At 44.4% G+C, this 20,965-nt stretch overlaps 1 protein-coding gene across 2 annotated transcripts in view; it reads left to right on the top strand.

Annotated features, from left to right (window-relative positions):
• The first annotated feature begins 223 nt into the window (after positions 1–223).
• The window catches only part of CNNM1 (cyclin and CBS domain divalent metal cation transport mediator 1), a 55,736-nt gene continuing 34,994 nt past the window's right edge, over positions 224–20,965 (top strand). For both annotated transcript variants that reach the window (XM_039223064.1, XM_039223063.1), the window contains exon 1: positions 224–1,787. In XM_039223064.1, the coding sequence (XP_039078995.1) occupies positions 224–1,787 (1,564 nt within the window). The remainder of the gene's footprint in view (positions 1,788–20,965) is intronic.

Here is a 20,965-nt window from a genome sequence, read left to right as displayed (position 1 = left end):
TGCCTCGGGGGTTATGCGCGGTGCAGTGATGCGTGGCCATCTCTGGCCTCCCGCGGGGACCCGGAGCCGGGGCAAGGTCTGAACCCCGGCCCCCTCCAGCCCACATTCACAGGGAGCATACACGTGGTGACCTGCCCGCGGCAGGGTTCCTGGCTCCGGCTCCTCCTCCTCCAGATCTCGCTCCGTTCTCTGCAGTATCACGTGCAACCACGCCGGGTGCAGGATGGCGGCTGCGGCAACAGCGGTGGGTGTCAGGCTCCGGGACTGCTGCAGCCGAGGCGCTGTGCTCCTGCTCTTCTTCTCCCTGTCCCCTCGGCCCCCGGGCGCCGCCGCTTGGCTGCTGGGCCTGCGGCCGGAGGACACCGCTGGAGGCCGCGTGTCCCTGGAGGGAGGCACCCTACGCGCGGCGGAAGGCACCAGCTTCCTCCTGCGCGTCTATTTCCAGCCCGGGCCCGCGGCGCCTGCGGCGCCAATGCCCGCACCTACCCTTTCCCCGGGAGAGAACGGCACCACCGACTGGGCTCCGCGGCTAGTGTTTATCGAGGAGCCCCCGGGAGCGAGCGGCGTGGCGCCCAGCGCTGTCCCCACGCGCCCCCCGGGTCCGCAGCGCTGCCGCGAGCAGAGTGACTGGGCGTCGGACGTGGAGGTCCTGGGGCCCCTGCGCCCCGGAGGCGTGGCGGGCTCGGCTTTAGTCCAGGTGCGGGTGCGGGAGCTGCGTAAGGGCGAGGCAGAGCGGGGCGGCGCAGGCGGTGGCGGGAAGCTCTTCTCGCTTTGCGCCTGGGACGGGCGCGCCTGGCACCACCACGGCGCCGCCGGCGGCTTCCTGCTGCGCGTCCGCCCGCGGCTCTACGGCCCGGGCGGGGACCTGCTGCCCCCCGCGTGGCTGCGAGCGCTCGGGGCGCTCCTGCTGCTCGCCCTGTCTGCCCTCTTCAGCGGCCTGCGCCTGAGCCTGCTCTCGCTGGACCCGGTGGAGTTACGGGTGCTGCGGAATAGCGGCTCCGCCGCAGAGCAGGAGCAGGCGCGCCGCGTGCAGGCCGTGCGCAGCAGGGGGACCCATCTGCTCTGCACCCTGCTCCTGGGCCAAGCCGGAGCCAACGCGGCCCTGGCCGGCTGGCTGTACGCCTCGCTGCCGCCGGGCGTCGGGGGCACTGGGGAAGATTACAGCGAGGCAGGGATTCACTTCCCGTGGCTGCCGGCGCTCGTGTGCACCGGAGCCGTATTTCTGGGCGCCGAGATTTGCCCCTACTCGGTGTGTTCGCGCCACGGGCTGGCCATCGCCTCGCACAGCGTGTGCCTGACTCGGCTCCTGATGGCGGCCGCCTTCCCCGTGTGCTATCCGTTGGGCCGCCTGCTGGACTGGGCGCTGCGTCAGGAGATCAGCACCTTCTACACGCGGGAGAAGCTGCTGGAGACGCTACGGGCTGCGGACCCCTACAGCGACCTGGTGAAGGAGGAGCTCAACATCATTCAGGGAGCCTTGGAGCTACGCACCAAGGTGGTGGAGGAGGTGCTGACTCCCCTCGGGGACTGCTTCATGCTGCGCTCCGACGCCGTGCTGGACTTCGCCACCGTCTCAGAAATCCTGCGCAGCGGCTACACTCGCATCCCCGTGTACGAGGGCGATCAGCGGCACAACATTGTGGACATTCTGTTTGTCAAGGACTTGGCCTTCGTGGACCCCGACGACTGCACGCCGCTGCTCACTGTCACCCGCTTCTATAACCGGCCCCTGCACTGCGTCTTCAATGATACTCGGCTGGACACCGTGCTGGAGGAGTTTAAGAAGGGTGAGCAGTGGTCTATCTCCTCTCTCAACTGCTTCCCCCTTCAAAAGTATTACCCTTTAATAAACATGTGAAGTTTCAGGTAAAAGAGTTACAAAGCAACTCTCCTGTGGTAGCAAAAACCCAAGGAAGGCCCCATCCACCTCATGGTAGCTATTTTCATTTCACTTCTCCCTGCCTTCCTTGCAGCTGACTGAGCCCCAGCCTCTTACCTTTTACTTGGCTCATAAGAGGTCCCATATCCCTCATTCATTCCCTTTCAGTGTTTTTCAGGATCTAACAGTTGGCAGATATTGTTGTGCAGATTGGACTCAGCATAGTCCTTGGAGGTCTTTGGGTAATTCCTACCCAATACGGGAGGAACCTCCATAGCCTCCCATAACTAGCAGCCATCCTTTTAAACTCTTCCCAGGGCTGGAAACAAACTCCAGGGCAAACTAAGCCTGTTGTTGGACAGCTCCAGCTGCTGATAATGTTCTTAAACGGAGCAGAAAGCTGTGTGTTAGGAACTGCTCTCTGGGTCCTAGTTTTGCCCTTTGAATCATACAGAGTAAGCCCCAGACACCTAAGATGTACTTTTCCCATATTTAACTTTCCATCAGCTGTTCATTTGATACATATCAGGTTGGGGATTAAAGGTTGACTAAGATGGTGAGGTCCTTGTACTTCTGGGAATTGGGGTCCCATGAGGTAGGATAAATGTGGATGTAAGGAAATACTCTGGTAAAGGGAACCACTAGAAAATCTGCATAAATAAATGAATGAGGTTTCGTTTCAGAGCTGTCACCATCCTGCTGATGTCATGTCTATAATATGTTTACTGCATGTCTGGGGTTTGTCTTTAGAAACTGTCTTCTGGAGTTGAGTACAATTCAGTCAAGAAAAATCAGCTTGGATTCTTTAGGGTCGATCTTCTCGGAATTACACAGTTTGATTGGTTCTCCTAGTTAACCAGAGGGACACTTGATTGTTTTTGAAAATTAAATCTACCTTCCAAGAGTCACCATTGAGTTCAGAAGACTATCTCACAGACCATGAAAACAATTCCTGAAATGAGTTGAGAACAGTGACATTAAGTGTAGAACCTTCTACACTTTGGGGGCCATTTTGGGGGCACCTGGGTGGCTCAGTCGGTTGAGTGTCTGACTTCGGCTCAGGTCATGATCTCACAGTTCATGGGTTTGAGCCCCACATCGGGTTCTGTGCTGACAGCACAGAGCCTGGAGTCTGTTTCGGATTCTGTGCCTCCCTCTCTGTCTGCCCCTCCCCTGCTCATGCTCTGTCTCAAAAATAAATAAACTATAAAAAAAATAGAATGACCATTTTGAAGGAGACTTTCATCTATACATATGAGTTAGAATGTTTATTAAAAACAAAAAAGATCAACCCACTGACTTTAGAATCAAGCTTCAAATGCCACTTCCCTGTGGCTAGCAGGAATCCCATTTGGCACATCTTGACACATCTTTTTGTTTATCAAAAATCCAATCTCATTACTTTATCATCTGCACTCTTTAGGACTTTCATTCAGAGAGAAATGTTGGATCTTACTCCCGCCACAATTTTTTTAGAGAAGTAAAATTGTCTTAAGTATCAAAGTGTAGCCTGAAAAGGGGGGGAGAAGGTTGAAAACCTACTTTCTGTCCCAGCTGTAAACTTTGTGTTTGTATTATGAGAAGGGAAGAAAAATGTATATGTAGTATAGCTGTTTTAGCCCAATCTGGCCTACCCTTTCCCCCTCTTCTGTCTCTCCTAAGTCCCTGCATGACTCATTCCCACTGTACCCTGAGGTTCATCCATCTACTCTTAGAATTAGTCTTACATTTTGTAAGACTCCTGCAGAAAGGAGTCTTGGATCTGGGCATAAAAACTGTAAAAAACTATAGATCAATTTGTAAGGACTGCCATTAAAAAAATACTGTAAACTGAATGGCCTAAACAGTGGAAGTTTCTTTCCTTATAGTTCTGGAAGCTGGAAGTCCAAGATCAAGGTGTTGGCAGGTTTGGTTTCTCCTGAGAACTCTCTTCTTTGGCTTGCAGACGGCTCTCAGTGTCCTTTCATGGTCTTCCTTCAGTTTGTGTGAGCTCATTCTTAGAATCTCTGTGGTTCTAACCATTTCTTCTTACGAAGACACCAGTGAGATTGGATTAAGGCCCAGCCTATCAGCCTGAGTCTAACTTATCTATCCCTTACATGTGATAGGACAGAGTACAGTTAAGATAGTGTCTAATTTTCGTGTGCTATTGGAGGACATTTTTCAGGAAACTATAGTCTCATTCGTTCATTCACTATTTATTGAGCTTCTGTGCTATAGGCAATAGGCAAAACAATAACCCTGCCCTTAGAAAGTTAACAGTCTACAAGAGGGTAGTGTCAGAGTAAGGACAGTCTTCAGAAGCAGGAATTGTGTCTCACTAACCTTTGGATCTCTAGCACCTTGCACAGTGCCTTGCACATAGTAGGCTGCTCAGAAAAGTCAATATTGATCTAAAATGAGTCTTACTGAAGAATTTCTAAGTCGGGTCTGAAAAAGACTTGTCAGTGTTTTTTTTTTTTTTTTTAATGTTTCATTTATCTCTAGGAGAGAGAGAGAGAGACAGTGTGAGCCGGGGAGGGTCAGAGAGAGAGGGTCAGAGAGTCACAGACTGAAACAGACTCCAGGCTCTGAGCTGGCAGTCAGCACAGAGCCCAACGCGGGGCTCGAACCCACGAACCGTGAGATCATGACCTAAGCGAAAGTCGGACGCTTAACCGACTAAGCCACCCAGGCGCCCCTATAGACTTGTCAGTGTTTTATCATTAGTTTGTAATTAGGTAGATTGCTAAAGAGAAGCAAGGAATTATGGTGAACACAATTTGGAAATGTTGGGATTTGGAGCCGATAGCCAAGAAAGAATTCTTGAGGCATCTTTGGTGCCAAAATGTGCTTTTATTAAAGCCGGGGACAGGACCCATGGGCTCAAAGAGCTGTGCTGGGGTCATGAGAAGTGGTGAATTATATACTTGCAAGTTGGGAGGGAGTTAGGGATATCACAAGCCTCCAAGGTATTTTGGAAACAAGGTTTCCAGGACCCTGAGGGGGCTAACTGTTATTAGGAAAAGGTCACTTATTACTGTTTAGTAAATCCTCAGTCATGAGACCCTTCCAGTGTACAGCAGTAGACCATTTGCCTAAAGGATGATTGCTAAAATATATCCTGGTGGGTAGAGAGAAAGGAAGTTTCCAAATGAATTTGTATATGTTAAAGTAGACTTACAGCATCCTGGGAGGTCAGGATAATGTTAAGCTAAGATTGCCTTTTGCCCTTAGCAAAGTGTCATCATCGAGGCAGCTGAGATCCCAGAGGATGGTCACACTGCCTGTTTCAAGGACTTGTCAATGGGTTGTACATAGTAAGGAAATTTTTTTCTTTTGCATTTGTCTCCCACATCAAACAGCATGCCAAGAAAGAGATTTCCACATCCCTTAAGAGCCATGCTCCTTCCTCAAAGTGCGGTCCAGAAACCAGCAGGATGGGCCTTCCCTGGGAACGTGTTAGAAATGCAGAATTTCATACATCATTCTAAATCCACTGAATGAAAATCTGCATTTTAACAAGCCCCCAGATGATTCATGTACATTAAAGTCTGAGAAGCACTGCTTTCAGAGAACCCTTGTTAACAGTGACTGGTAGATTTACTTAGAATAAATCTACAAGGAATAAGTATCAAGCTGAGTGTTCTCTGGCTTCCTGCCATGTAACACAGTGGTCATTTTCTAGAAACACTATGTTTGCACCATAGGTTAGGAAAGGAAAGGACTTGACTGACTTCTCTTTATCTTTAAAAATAACTTTTAAAGTAAGTCATAAAAGCCCTTCTGTTTCTCTCACTTCTTTGCAATTCAAGTAACTTAACTACCTAAACAAATCCATTAGGAGGTAGGGGAGGAACATGACAAATAGGAACAATTAACTTTAATTGAGCGACCTGCTCTGCATGGCACCCTGCCAAGCCCTTTACACACTCAGAACAACTTTCCTGGGTGGATATTATCAACTCCATTTTACAGGTTAAGAAACTAAAGCCCAGACCCCTTACATCACTTACTCAACTTTCCACAGTTGGTAACTGACTTGTGATTTGACCTAGGTCTGTGGGACACCAGAATCTGTTCTCTTCCCCACGACACCAGTCTTAATCCACCCTGCATCCCAGAACCGCTGCCACCCACAGGGTTCAAAGCTGGCCTTTCACCTCTGACTTGCTGCCCATGTCTGATTTACCTCTAGTTTTCAAATGTTAGCTTTTATAATTACATTAATTGCTAATGTGTATATTGCATTTTACAAAACATTTCTATCCATCTTCTCTTATCTGATCCTTAAAATAACTCCACAGTTGCAGGTGAGGCCCTCAAGACCCAGAAAGGTTACTCGGCCTACCTAGGACCTTCACTGAGCTAGTATTCCAAGCCCAGATTCAAACCCAGATTCAAATCCAGGTCATGTGACTCCAAAGCTCTTGCCTATATGGGATTTCACCTCTATACTTCTCATGAGCTCCAGGTCTTTAGAAGTGAGAAAAAGCAGAAAGGTCTTTCTAGCTAAAATGCTAGCTTTACAAAAGGTATTTCTCCCCCAGTGGACTGTGGGCTCCTTAGGGGCAGAGAATGAATCTTACTTACTTTATATTCTCAGGACAAACATAGTGGCCGCCATGGCAAGGGGATGATTAGGTATTTGTTGAATGAATGGTGTTAAGTAGCTAATTTCTACTACATTTTTATGTTTGAGTGAGGTGAACCTAAAGTAAAGAATAATTAGTGTTGTTCCATTGACATAACCAACATTTCCTCTTCATCTTCCCAGATTCTGTACCCCAGTCACTGGCACCACTTACCCTCCAGTCTCCCAGGCTAAAAACCTCACCTTTACCCCTCACTTTCATGCTTCTAACCAGTCTTAGACTGCTTGGACCACCATAACAAAATACCATGGAATGGTTGGCTTAAACAACAGAAATTTATTTTTCCACAGTTCTGGAGACCAGAAGTCCAAGATCAAGGTTCCAGCTGATTTATTTTTTGGTGAGGGCTCTTTCCCTGACTTGTAGACAGGCAGCTTCTCTCTATATCTCTACATGGGCTTTTCTTGGTACATGTGTACAGAGAGAGCAAGTTCTGGTCTCTCTTCCTCTTATGAATATAACAATCCTGTTGGTTTAGGGCACCACCCATATGATCTTATTTAATCTTAATTATTTCCTGAGAGGCCCCACTGCAGGGGGTGGGAGGTGTTAGTGCTTCAACATATGAATTTGAATGCTGGGGAGAGAGACGTATTCTGTCCATAACAATCAGCAAAGTCCGCCAAAAATTGGCCAAAATTGATCTAAAATATCTCTTATCTATATATAATATAGTCCACTATTTCTTTCACTTAGGGGAGTCATCAAGTTTATTCAAGAAATAGTTCCTGTATACCATTTAGGCACAGTGGAGGACATACAGCGCCTGTCTGCACAGAGCTTTCATTCCAAAGTGAGAGACCAAAATTAAACACATGAGGTAGTGATGAAGAGCATAAGCTTGGGTGCCAGACTGCCTGAGGCTTTGGGACAGTTACTTAATTATCTGTTCTGTTAGTCGTCAAAGGAGTATAATAATGGCATTTACTCATAGAGTTGTTTGAAATAATAATACAATATTGCTTTATAATGCTTATTTAGTAATTGTCATTGTAAATGCTAAATAAACGTTAGCTAGGATTCTTAAATATAAACACAAACCTATTACTCCTCTGTGCAAATGCCTCTTAAGAAATTTCGTGTCTTCCAATTTTTGTCTCCCTCAAATCCGTCCTCTGCAGTGCCACCAAAATAATCTCTGGTGACGTCACCCCCTGCTTAAAACCCTGCTGCACTCCCCACTGCCTGCAGGATAAAGTCTAAGCTGTGTTCTCCCCACCTGCTCCTGCCCTCCCCTCCAGGCCCTTCCCTCACCACTCCTGCCACAGCTTTGTGCTCCAGCAAGGGCTGAATTTCTTGGCCACACTGCCGTTGCTTGCCTTTGTCTCTTTCCTCACATCAGGAGCATGCACTGAATGATTAATCCCTACTCCAGCTCCTCCTTTAATACTCAGCACAGGGGCCAAGTCCTCTGGGAAGCTTCTCCTGTAAACCCCAGTTTGATCCAACTTAATTGTCCCATATCTCTCTTATTGAACTAACAGGTTGTGTTACTGGTTTTTGCTTATTAGTGCTGCTCACCCCCATGATGAGCAAAGACTGCCTTATCTGTCTTTGTAGCTGTAGCACCTAACAATGGATAGGACACATGCTAAGCTTTCAGTAAATGTTTGTTGAATGAATGAATAGCTGAAGGAATTAAACTTTAATATAATAGAAAGGATCTGCAAAGCTCTAGTAAATGAACCATTAATGATCTCCAGCCAATCATTTTGGACCATGCAGGACAAAGGCAAACTGTAGGTCTTAGAACAAATGTGTTGCATGTTTGGTTTCTCCACATTTTTATGTGCATTTATTGTAACAATTATTTTTCCTTTTTCATGTTCAAAACCCTATGCTCAGAGTTGGATGCATGAAATATAGTCCCCGCTCCCAAAGACCCAACAGCCTGAAAGAATAGTGTTCCCTTTTGAAAAGGTAGGAGGCAGGCGCGCCTGGGTGGCTTAGTCGGTTAAGCGTCCGACTTTCGCTTAGGTCGTGATCTCATGGTTCGTGGGTTCGGCGTCCCCCCATCGGGCTCTGTGCTGACTGCCAGCTCAGAGCCTGGAGCCTGTTTCAGAGTCTGTCACTCCCTCTCTCTCTGACCCTCCCCTGATCGTGCTGTCTCTCTCTCTCTCTCTCCTAGAAATAAATTAAAAAAAAAAAAAAAACATTAAANGAAATAAATTAAAAAAAAAAAAAAAACATTAAAAAATTAAAAAAAAAAAAAAAAAAGAAAAGAAAGGATAGGAGGCAGGCTAGACTCCCTTTGCCCCAACTTCAACAGCGTTACAATTCACAACTCATGGGTCAGCATGGACATATGTGGATAAGGCAGATGTGCATATAAATCATTACAATAAAAGTGGTAGAATAGAAATATAAAAATGCAGTAAGAACATGGAGAAGATAGGGACTATGGCTAGGTTGTAAAATTTATATACTTTTATAAAACTTTTATAAGTTTCTATACTGCATATTCATTATAAAAAACTGAAAAATAAAGAAGGCGTAAAAATCATCTGAAGGTAATCATCCCACCATCCTGAAATAAAAACTTCTAATATTTTGTCATGTTAAAAGTTAGCACCCATACTAACAACCTCAATTCTTAAAAAGACAGTAAAGAGAAAAACCCATGATCTTGCCTTCTTCCACTAATAAAATATCCCATTGTAATCCTAAAAGTGATTTTTTAATATGATGATATCATTTTCACTGTAGTCTCCTTGGGAGTGAGTCCTATAATTTGGGAAGACAAATTTATGAAATGGATCCTTAAAGATTTGTTGAACTTAATTTCTAACGTTCACTACTCTGTTTATTGGATTGTGTTTAGGAGAAAACCAACCCTATGCAGAGAACAGGAAGAAGGAATAAAGCTTTGTTCTGAAGTCAAAGGCCTCTAGGTGCAATAGCTCTAATATTTAACAGTTAGACAATTTAGCTCTGCTGGGTTAGTAACACCATCTTCTTAAGCAAAAAATGGCATAATCCACATACTGTTGGGTTATTCTATCTGTAGACTAGCGTGGCTGTGAAATTGCTTATTACAGGTTTCATACTGAGTATTTGCTCATTTGTTGAGCATTCATTTATTCAGTAAATACTGAACTTCTGCTTTGGACCAGGCACTGTACTAGGCCTTGGGAATATACAGCAGTGAACAAGACAGACATGTGGAGCTGAAAGGTATCCTCTTCAAGCTGTGGTTCTACCTCATGTGATGTGTTATTTAAAAGACATCCAGCCAGCTAGCAAGTGCTCCTGGCATAGACACCAAGTGACGTTTTCACTGAGCAATAATCTGGTTGGAAAGTCAGTATTTTTGCCTTATCACTCCCAATTCAGTTGTGATTATTTTAGCAGGAAGAATAATTATTCGGGGCACGTCAGTGGCTCAGTTGGTTAAGCTCTTGACTCCTGGGTTTGGCTCAGGTCATGACCTCATGGTTCACGGGATGGAGCCCTCATCGGGCTCTGTGCTGACGGTGTGGAGCCTGCTTGGGATTCTGTCTGTCCCTCTCTCTCTCTGCCCCTCCCCCTGGTTGTACATGTGCTCTATCTCAAAATAAATAAATTAACTTAAAAAAAAGTTTTTAAATAATGATCTCATTGTTTAATTCTATAAAAAGCTGCCAAAACATTAGCACTACATTTTTTATCTTTGATCAAAGAAAATAAAAAATTATTTTCACTCAGAGTTATATTTTACTGATATAATTAAGTGTAATATGTTTAAAAATGTGTTCAACATTGCTAAATAATAATTAGTAAAAATTAGAATGTTTACCTTCTAAACAATAATTAGAGAAAACAGTAAACAAAGCATACATAGTCCATCATGTAGAGGGAGGCAGAACAAAAAGAAACCAGAAAAAGTAGAAATAAGTAAATATACAAAGTGTTAAATTGTTGATTTATATTTCTTTCTTTAAACTTTTTATTATGATTGTTGTAATATGGTTCTGAAATAATTTTTTTCTCAGCCCGGCAAGAGAAAAGCAGGTAACCATAGGATTTGAGCTGGAAGGGGCACTGAAAAACCTGAGAGAGAATCTAATTCACGCTTTCATTTTTAGGTTTAGCTATCTTTTCCAGAATATAACAGCCTTCATCGTTAGACTTTTTATCTAATCTAAATCCCACAGGCTGCAGTTAAATTCCATTTCCTTGTTTTATCATCTTTGTTGAGTCCTCTCTTATTTGAAGAGTGTAGTAGCCCACCTCAATTCCATTTTTTAACAATCAAATACACTTGGTTGTGTTTCTGGACCCCTTAAAGCATTTGGGTATTACAGTGAGGGGTGGGGTATCTGTAGATGCTCCTAGAACTTCCTTAAACTAGTTTACCTCTAGGCCCACATTTGGGGACCCCCAGACCTTCCATAACAACACATCAGTTTCTTTTTTATTTTCTGCTGTCTGTTCATTTTCAAATTAGGATTCTTCTCAAGTCATTCTTTCTTTCCTCTCTTTCTTCCTTCCCTCCTTCCTCTCTCTCTCCCTCCCTTCATCCCTTCCTTCCTTCCTTCCTTCCTTCCTGCCTTCCTGCCTTCCTGCCTTCCTGCCTTCCTGCCTTCCTGCCTTCCTTCCTTTCATATGACATTATTCTATATCAGGCCTCCTGCCCTTTTGACACTTGCCATGCAGCTGGGAAATATACAAGTGGTAACAAATAATTTGAAGAACAAGTAGAGGCAGTCATGAGAGCATATAATAGGGGCCCTGACCTGGTCTTGTGGCCAAGATAGACTCCTCCTGTCCCCAAGTGATATTTGAGCTTAATCCTAAAGGGTGGCAAGAAGGAGTTCACTAGAGGAAGAGCTTTCCAGGAGAAGGGAGCAGATGTGCAAAGGCTCTGAGGAAAGGGGGCCAGTGTGGGTGCCATGTGGGTTCCTGAGCCATTTAACATTTAACATCCATTTAACATCCATTAGGGGAAATGCCACCTCTGCTAGCCAACCTTCTCTCTACCCCTAGGGAGTGTGTGGACGGTTGGGTTCACAAACATTCACTGAGTGCCTGGCTGACAGGGCTCCGGGAGGTGGAGATGGATGTAAATATGGGAAAGAGCCTGGCCTTCAGGAGCATGAAAGTCGGAAGGGCCTTGATGGAAATGATACCAAGAAGCCTGGTGAACAGGCAAGGGCATCCGGACTTCTTGTAGGGGAAGGGAGAAGCCAGAAATTCCCTGGGAGGGTCTGGGAAAACTTCTCTGAGGAAGTCAACGGAGAGGCATTCTGATAAGCAATTATGAAGGGAAAGGGCATTCCAGCTGAGGCAGGAGAGCTAGGCTAGAAAAATAAAGGCAGAGAGGGAACCAACACCGTATTTGAATGCTGGTAAAGCAATGATCTTCATGCTGCTTTTCTTCCAACAAAATGGGGAGCAAGGGAGAATGGGATATTCGTCAAACATAATTTCTGTTCTCTCCAAAGGCCAAAAGCTGTATATTTTTAACCGCTTTTGGTGGTGATATTTCTAAAATGTTGTATGCCCGTGACTGCCTTCCTTAGGAAAGGATCCTAAATATAACTTAATCTTTTCTTGGTGATGCAGGATCATGGTCATGAGAATATGGTTATTTCATGCTGTATTATAAAGCAGTCCACTGTCTACTTTTTTCTTTGTCTGTCCTCTGGCTATCAGCTGCTATTACTGAGTTGACAAGCAAATCCCTCCCTCAACCTCACTCATTACAAAACTACTCTTTCTGTGTCTATTTCAGAGCTTCTATTTTTTTTTTTAATTTTTATTTATTTCTAGGAGAGAGAGAGATAGACAGTGAACAGGGGAGGGTCAGAGAGAGAGGGAGACACAGACTCCGAAACAGGCTCCAGGCTCTGAGCTGGCAGTCAGCACAGAGCCCGATGCGGGGCCCGAACCCACAATCCGCGAGATCATCACCTAAGCGAAAGTCGGACGCCCAACCGACTAAGCCACCCAGGCGCCCCTCAGAGCTTCTATTTAACTAAGAAATCAAGTAAATACACATGTTGGGAACTGTGTGCCTGGTATACAGTAAGCTTCAATAAATATTTGTTGAATAAATGATTAATTAGGCTTTGACTGGGAGCCTACTGCATGAGGTTGGTGTATGGACCTGGAGCAGTTCCTTCTGGACAGATTCAAAGCTGTGCAAAGTCATATCTCCAGATTATGGGTTGTTACACTGCTATTTTTGCAGTGTTGCTTAGCAAGCCAAACTGCCAACCAGTTTAGATCCTAGTGACTAACAACTCTGTTTTCCTGCCCTGGTGATGCTGGTTACCATGGTGTTCTACACCATTGGCTTTTTTGTAATTGCCTTTTAGTGGCTTGAGAAAGATTTTTGTGATAAGTATATTGATTATTTTATTTTAGATGAAGTAGAGTAAGATAATTACTACAAAGTACAGCCTTTTTTTTTTTTTTAATAAACAAGGGAAAGGGACTGTTTTGTTTTTCCAAATCAAGGTGGTTGCTACAAGACTGGTAGGTAAGGTAACATGTTTGTGTTTCTCTTCCTGATTCAATAGAAAGTGATTTGATTTGATTCTATAGATACTTTTTAAAGTCTAGCATGTCTAGCATCTTTTTCTCATTTTACTCCAATGGAATTCTTCAATATTAAGATATAAACATTAGGTGAGCATTAGGAGTTCACAACACTTTGTAAACACAGGACTCTGTAAAGTATTGGCACTATTAGAATTCCCGTGTGTCATATATTATCACAAAGAAGCATCCTGTAAAGCCAAACTGTTTCTGTGGCCCAGGACTGTTTAGACTAATGAAAGCAGAGAATTTTAGAGCCAGAAAAGGCACCCTGGAGGTCACCTGCTCCCATCCTTTAATTTTAAGGTGGAGGAAAGTGAAGCCCAGAAAAGACAAATAATAAAAATAGTGATGATAATCCCTTATAGTTAATCTTTACATTTGCAAAGACCTTTCCAAAACAGTAACTCATTTTGTACCCACCGTGCATGTGAAGTCAATAGAATTTTTTCCCTTTTTGTCTATGAGGCACCTGGGATCTGGAGACATGAGTGTCCTGCTCAGTGTTAGTGACTGAGGCAGAATCAGAAGCCACATATATGACTTACTGCCTCAGATGATGGAGCCACAGGCACAGAGTCCTAAATACCTGAGATGAGATCCCAGCTTCTTTGTTTGCTGACTGTGTGACTAGGGCAAGTCACTCTGCCACTCTGAATGAGACTTATGTCCCTTCTTACAATGGGAATAATGATATTATATTGTAAGTTTACTGTGAAGGCTAAAGATACCTTTATACTACATTCATTACATGAATTGTTTCTAGTTAGTCATTTAGTGTAACAAGTACTTTCTTGATCCAACCCATGTAAATGTGACTGCACATAATGTACAGAAGTGAGAGCTGTGTACTTGGGACATATCATTATTTCTCTGAGTCTCCATTTTCTCATGTATATAGTAGTAGTAACAATTCCCATTTGGCAGAGATATGATGAAGACTAGGNTATTTATTTCTAGGAGAGAGAGAGAGAGAGAGACAGCATGAGCAGGGGAGGGTCAGAGAGAGAGGGAGTCACAGACTGAAACAGGCTCCAGGCTCTGAGCTGGCAGTCAGCACAGAGCCTGACGTGGGGCCCGAACTCACGAACCGCGAGATCATGACCTAAGCGAAAGTCGGACGCTTAACCGACTAAGCCACCCAGGCGCCCCTGATGAAGACTAGGTTTAATAGGTATGACAATTACCACTAGGACAAAAATGGGGTGAACGTTGACCTGTGCTCTCAGGAGTCAGCTTGATTTAGATCAGAAACAGTGGGGGAGAATGTTAGAGTAGCTATAGACCATCTTTACCTGGAATGAGAAGCTTCAAAAGGGTAGGTTTTAAGATTACCTCCAGAGTCTGGCTTACCTTGAATAGAACCCCTGAGAGCCACGTCTCTTTCCTGCCTTAGGACCAGTCTAGTTCAGTCATAGCCCCTGGGATAGTCCAGAAATGTATGATCTCTAGACCACTTAGGCCAGGCCTGTTTGCCTTTCAGTGTCTTTCTTCATGTCTGAGGTTGGTTCATGGGCTGAGTATGTCACCATTAGTCAAAGCTTAGCCAGATCACTCTGGGTCATCATGGTGATATTTAAGCTGAAGACCCTGGTTATGTTTAGCCTGAACCTAGAGAGAGACAAACTGGCCCCACAGGCTGCCTCCAAGATAGGCTCTGGGTCTCAGAGGCTTGAAGTTCAAGTATCCAGTCTCATTTAATTGTCCTGAAGCTTTCCACAAACCCCAGCTAGGTGAATCCTGTTCACTTCCCTGAGTTCAATATTGGCTCTACCATTTATTAGCTGAGTCTCCTTGAATCTGTTATTTTCTGAATGGAGAATAAATGCAATCCATTTTGATAGAGTAGTGCAAAAGAAGGCAAGGTATATACCAAAACAAACAAACAAACAAACAAACAAAACCCGTGGAGGCCTTTAATGTCAGCGAGATAACTTCAGGAATAATCCTCCCTGGTAACTTGTATTTGTTACTGAAGTGGGGAGTAAGCTCATAAATGCTTTGTCAGTCTGTTTTTGGTGGATAGAATGGATTGGAGCTGGAGAACCCAAAAGGAGGATCGGTTAGGAGATTAATGCAGTTGTCCAGGATGCAGTGTGGACGTGGAAATTAAGGACTGTGCACTTGCAATTAGAATGGAGAAAATCTCTGAGACTTCACTACCTTCAGATGCTTTTTCTCAGGCTCCTTTACTGATTCCTCCTACATCATATTCACTGATGTATCCTCAGCACTTGGAGCAAGGCCTTCCCATATCAGATGCTCAAATATTTGTTGCATGAATGTTGCATTTCTGTGACCTCTAAATGTCAGAATGCCTCTGGGCTCAGAAATGGATCTTTGTCTAGTCTCACTCCCATGACTATTTCATTCATTCTCCCAAAGATATCATCAGATTTATATTTCCAGCTACTACTTGACATTCCACTTGGAGGTCTGAAAGGCATCCCAAACTTAAACTGTTCAAAACTGAGCTCCTGCTGCCTTTGCCAGGCTGACTTCTTGTGCAGTATTCCCAAACTCTGGAAATTGCAGTTCTGTTCTTGTCATCAGGCCAAACTTCTCTTTCACTCTTGCCCCACATCCAGTCCCTCATGTAGGCTCTGCTTGCAGCATATCTGGAGAATCTGCTTACATCGCACCACCTCCCCTACTGCATCCCAGCCAAGCCACCACTCATCTCTCATTTGGTTGACAGCCAGAACTTTCTATGATGTGTCTCTGCTTCTACCTTGGCCCACTTTGTGTCCATGCTTAACACAACAGCTAGAAAGAGTCTTTTAAAACATAAGTCAGGGGCGCCTAGGTGGCTCAGTCAGTTGTGCATCCAACTCTCGATTTCGGCTCAGGTCATGATCCCAGAGTCGTGGGATCAAGCCCCGTGTCAGGCTCCACACTGAGCATGGAGTCTGCTTAAGGTTCTCTCTCTACCCCTCCCACCTCCTCCCCCTCCTCCTGTGCATGTACACACAAGCACAGGCATGCTCTCTCTCTCTAAAATAACAACATAAGTCAGATCATATCATTCTTTTGTCAAAAAACAAACATACACACAAACACGGAACTCTACAATGATTTTATCTCACTTGAAGTTAAGAGCCAAGTCCTTACAAAGGCTGTCCAGGCTTTATCACAGGTGCACCTACCCTATCCCTTACCTCCCTGACCTTGGCTCCTACTACTATCCTTTCCCACACTCAGCAGCCACCCCACTGGCATCCTTGCCATTCTTTAAACACATCAGTTACACTTCCAGCTACTATGGGCCTTTGCTTCTTGTTCTACTTCAAAGGTATCCCCCAGATATCCCCAGGGCTCCCCACCTCACCACCTTCAGATCTTTACTCTAGTACTACCTTTTTGGGGAGTTCATACCTGCCCTCTGCTACCTAAAATTATAATACCTATATACTTCCCCATTGCTCTCCCCTGCTTTGCTTCTCATCTTAGTGCTGTGATAATTGACTTTACATAACATATTTATCTGGCTTATTATCTCTCACCCCCAGTTACTAGAATATAAGCTACAGAAGAAAAATGATTTTGTCAATTGTGTTCATTGCTGCATTTCTAGTGCCTAGAATAGTGATTGGTACATAGTAGGCATTCAATAAATACTTGTTGATAAAATTAAGGAACAAAAAGTGAATTGCAAGAATGTGGGGACTTTTTTTTCCTAATAGGAAACAAAGGAAAAGAAGGTAAAAAAATGACTCCTGAGTTATAACCCTGGGTAACTAGAAGGTTCATGGTACCATGTACTATAGTGGAGGGACAGGAAGAATGGAGATAGTGGCTCTTGAAAATCACGTGTTCCTGTTGAGATAAGCGATTTTGACAAGACAAGGAAACAGCTCAGGCAAAATGTCTAAAGCAGGATGAGAGTTCAAAATAGACACTGATGTTAAGATATAAACTTAGTCCTCAGGAAAGAGGTGGTGATGATATTTAAAGTGACGGGGGGGAGGGCGCCTGTGTGCCTCAGTCAGTTAAGTGCCCAACTTCGGCTCAGGTCATGATCTCACAGTTTTTGGGTTCGAGCCCCGCGTCGGGCTCTGTGCTGACAGCCAGCTCAGAGCCTGGAGCCTGCTTCAGATTCTGTGTCTCCTTCTCTCTATGACCCTCCCCTGCTCATGCTGTCTCTCTGTCTCTCTCAGAAATAAATAAAACATTAAATTTTTTTTAAAAAAAGTGATGGGGCTCTGCTAGGATCTGTAATCAGGAAGAGAGAAGAGCAGAAGATAAAGGACCAGAGCAAAAGGCTTTTGACGGCAACTGCCCAGTAGCATCACATGAAGAAGTTTTAAACATAACATCCCAATGCATGGACTGTACCCCAGGCCAGTTAGATCAGAATTTCTCTGAGTGGCACCCAGGTAATCAATAGGTTTTAAAACTCCCCCAGGTGGTTCCTACATGCAGCCAGGGTTGAGACTCACTGAGTTAGACTTTAAGATGTATTTGTCTTTAGATGAGGACAAAGAGACCCTCAGTGGAAACAGAAAGATGTCAGTCATAAGGTTGGGAAGCAAACCAGGGTCTTAACCCATTCTTCTCATACTTAAATATGCATAAGAATCATCTGGAGGTCCTAAGGGCATAGAGACTCTGGCTCAGACCGCTGAGCTGGGGGCTGGATGGTTGCAGCTCTCACAGGCTTCTCAGCAATGTCACAGGCTGCTGATCCAAATCCTGATTCTGTAAGTCAGTGGTGGGACCTGAGAACTTGCATTTTGAAGAAGTGCCCAGGTGATGGTCAGTGCTGCAGCTCCAAGGAACATGCTTAGAGTTCAATGCAACCCCAAAGGAGAATGATATACCAAGACCAAGGTAAGAAGGAAGAGGCAGTTAGTACTGTCTACTATGTGAGTAAAAGATGCTGCAGCAACACCAAGGAGGGTAAAAATGTAGCAGATGTCAGTGTATTTTATAAGGTGAAGGTCATAAGTGAGGTAGGAACCATAAAAGCATAAAATGATTTCTGCTTTCCTTAGTTCTCTATTTCCAAGCAATTATGCTTTTGTCCTAGCTTCTATATTTTATCTTGGGAACAGTTACCTTACCAAAGTGTTGTAGCTATTTTTAAAAGAGAGAGGAAGCAAATCAATTCTTTGCTTTTTTTTTTTCAAGGCGTATGCTAACAGGGGCCTTAGGAGATTTTCTCTGTGTTATGCCGAAACCATCTAGAGGCTATATTTATTAAAGACCCTTGGAGAAAGTTTCAGCTTCTTCAAATACTGAAATATAGTTGTGATGTTGCTGCTACTTGCTAACTTTCTGTCTCTTAAAAGCAAGGTTTCCAAGCTCAGCACTACTGATATTCCTTATTGTGGGGCTGCCCTGGGTATTGTAGGGTGTTTAGCTGCATCCCTGGCCTCTACTTCAAAAGCAGTGCCTGAGAGGTGCCTGGGTGGCTCAGTCGGTTAAGCGTCCAGCTTCCACTCAAGTCATGATCTCACGGTTCGTGGGTTTGAGCCCCACATTGGGCTCTGTGCTGACAACTCAGAGCCTGGAGCCTGCTTCAGATTCTATGTCTCCTTCTCTCTGTCCATCCCCCACTCACACTCTGTCTCTCTCAAAAATAAATAAACATTTTTTAAAAATTGAAAGCAATGCCGGAAAGCCTAGTTGACCTTCTAAGAAATCTGACATGTGGTTTGGGTATGTTGATGCCAGTTGGTGATGAGATAGACTAAAGGTACCAGCAGCCTGTACTAGGACCCACCCTTTGGATTTGAGGGACAACAGAAATGACTAATTTGATTTTCAATAATGGGAAATTTTATTGACCCGAGACACACCCAAAGCCTAATAGATAGTGCAGTACCTCAGGCTTGTCTCAGGTGATCGGTACAAAACCTACAAAAAACCCCTTTTCAAACTCGGCACTAAACCGTCAACACATACTCTCTGCCCAATGTCAGCAAAATACCATAACCATGACATCCTATGAGAGAGATCTCTCATAAGCTGGCTACTACAACTATTCTTTGTTCCAGAAGGTTCTTTTCTTTCTTTTAGTAAGTTCTTAGCATCTGGTGACTTAAACCAGGCATACCAAAGGGACTAGGATTTTACTAGACATCTCAGCGCTTATTTTTCTTCCTCATTAATAAGTCATCAGGCAAATAACCAGAGTGCCATAGAGCCTACCTATAAACCAGTGGTTTACAAACTTTAGCCTGCATCAGAACCAGCTGTAAAGTTTGTTAAAATCACAGATCACTGGGCACAACCCCTGAGATTCTGATTTACTAGGTAAGGGGTGGATGTTGAGAATTTGCATTTCTAACTAAGTTTTCAAGTGATGCTGATGCTGCTGGTCCAGGAAACACACTTTGAGAACCAACTAGTAGTTTTCAGCCTTGACTGAACATTAGCATCATCTAAGGAACATTTTAAACTATTGATGGCATGGCCCCACCCCAAAAGTTGAAATCAGAATCTCAGGGTGTGAGATCCAGACTTTAGAATGTATTTATAGATCCTCAGATGATTCAATTTTTTTAATTATTTTTTTTTAAGAGAGAGAGAGTGCATGCTGGGGAGAGGGACAGAGGGAGTCCCTCCACACTAAGCATGGAACCTGATGTGGGGCTCGATCCCATGATCCCATGATCCCGTGATCGATCCCATGGGATCAGGACCTGAGCCGAAATCAAGAGTCAGAGACTCAACCAACTGAGCCACCTAACTGCCCCTTATCATATGATGCTCATATACAGCCAGCATTGGGAACCGCTGAACTAGTGAAGTGCATTCCAAAGCATTGGGCTTGGAGGGTCTCACCAGATAGCCCTGTTTAATCCCAGAAAAGTGTGACTAAACCCTTATGCTTCATTGAGGATTGAGTTCCAACCAAAACCATTCTAATCCTGTGGTCCCAACAAGGCTCAGGCCATAGACATGTATTCTCTACTTTGTGTATCATCAGGGTATGGACAGCATTGGAACTAGAGGCTATAATCAGAGGTTGGGAGAAAGTAGTCCAGGCTGGAGGAAAACAAACCAAGGCTTAAGGAGCTCACAACTGCTGGAAGCTAGCACATATGTTGGCAAGCCAAGCCATCAGGACAGAGCTGGGGATTCTGCTGAGGCTGGACACCAGAAACATGGCAGGGGTTCAAGCCAGAGGTTAGAGAGTATAGTTACCAGTTCAGGAGTAGAGTACCAGTAAAAGAGTAAATAAAATATACTCTTTACAACAGAGAAAAATGTAGCCTTAAGGTTTAGAAAGTGCATTGCATAAAATCCATTGTGTCTATATCTTTCAACTCAGCTCACAGATTTCCCATCTGTCGGTGTTCAGTGCCACAATAGTATGGTCCAGGGACACGGACTTCATAATATCTCATGTAACAAGAGCATTCACGAGTTTTCCATGTAAAACATTGCCTTCCTTACCTTTTGCCTCTTTATATCGTAATGAGATCTTTGTTCTTAGATTCTTTCCTCTCACCTGTGACAAGCCCTCATCCCTGCCCAGCTGTTCCACGGCCACAGAAATTTACAAGGTGGTGCCCTCCTCCCCATTCCTCTTCCCCTGAAGGCCTTGCTTGTGCCCATTCTTGGTCTCTGCCATGTCCAAGAGCACAAAATGACAGCAAGTACTGTAAACTAGCATTTTACCAGCGGCATCGCTACCCATGTCCAAACCAGTATTGCCCTTATATTTCAACCTATTCTCTTTTTATGAAACAGTTCCTATTATTACTCACCCACTGACTTCCTGTTCATTCAAGCGCTGGTTCTTTCTTTTCTTTAATAAGAACTTTATTGAGGGATGCCTGGGTGGCTCAGTCATTTAAGCATCTGACTTTGGCTCAGACCATGATCTCATGGTTCATGAGTTTAAGCCCACATCAGTCTCTCTGGATCTGTAACATAGAGCCCGCTTTAGATCCTCTGTCCCACTCTCTCTCTGTCCGCC

This window comes from Hyaena hyaena, unplaced genomic scaffold (genome assembly GCF_003009895.1).
Source record: "Hyaena hyaena isolate Hyena2069 unplaced genomic scaffold, ASM300989v1 scaffold_1250, whole genome shotgun sequence".
Classification (NCBI taxonomy): domain Eukaryota; kingdom Metazoa; phylum Chordata; class Mammalia; order Carnivora; family Hyaenidae; genus Hyaena; species Hyaena hyaena.
The sequence above is the reverse complement of the archived record's forward strand: the minus strand, read 5'-3'. Positions and strand labels throughout refer to the sequence as shown.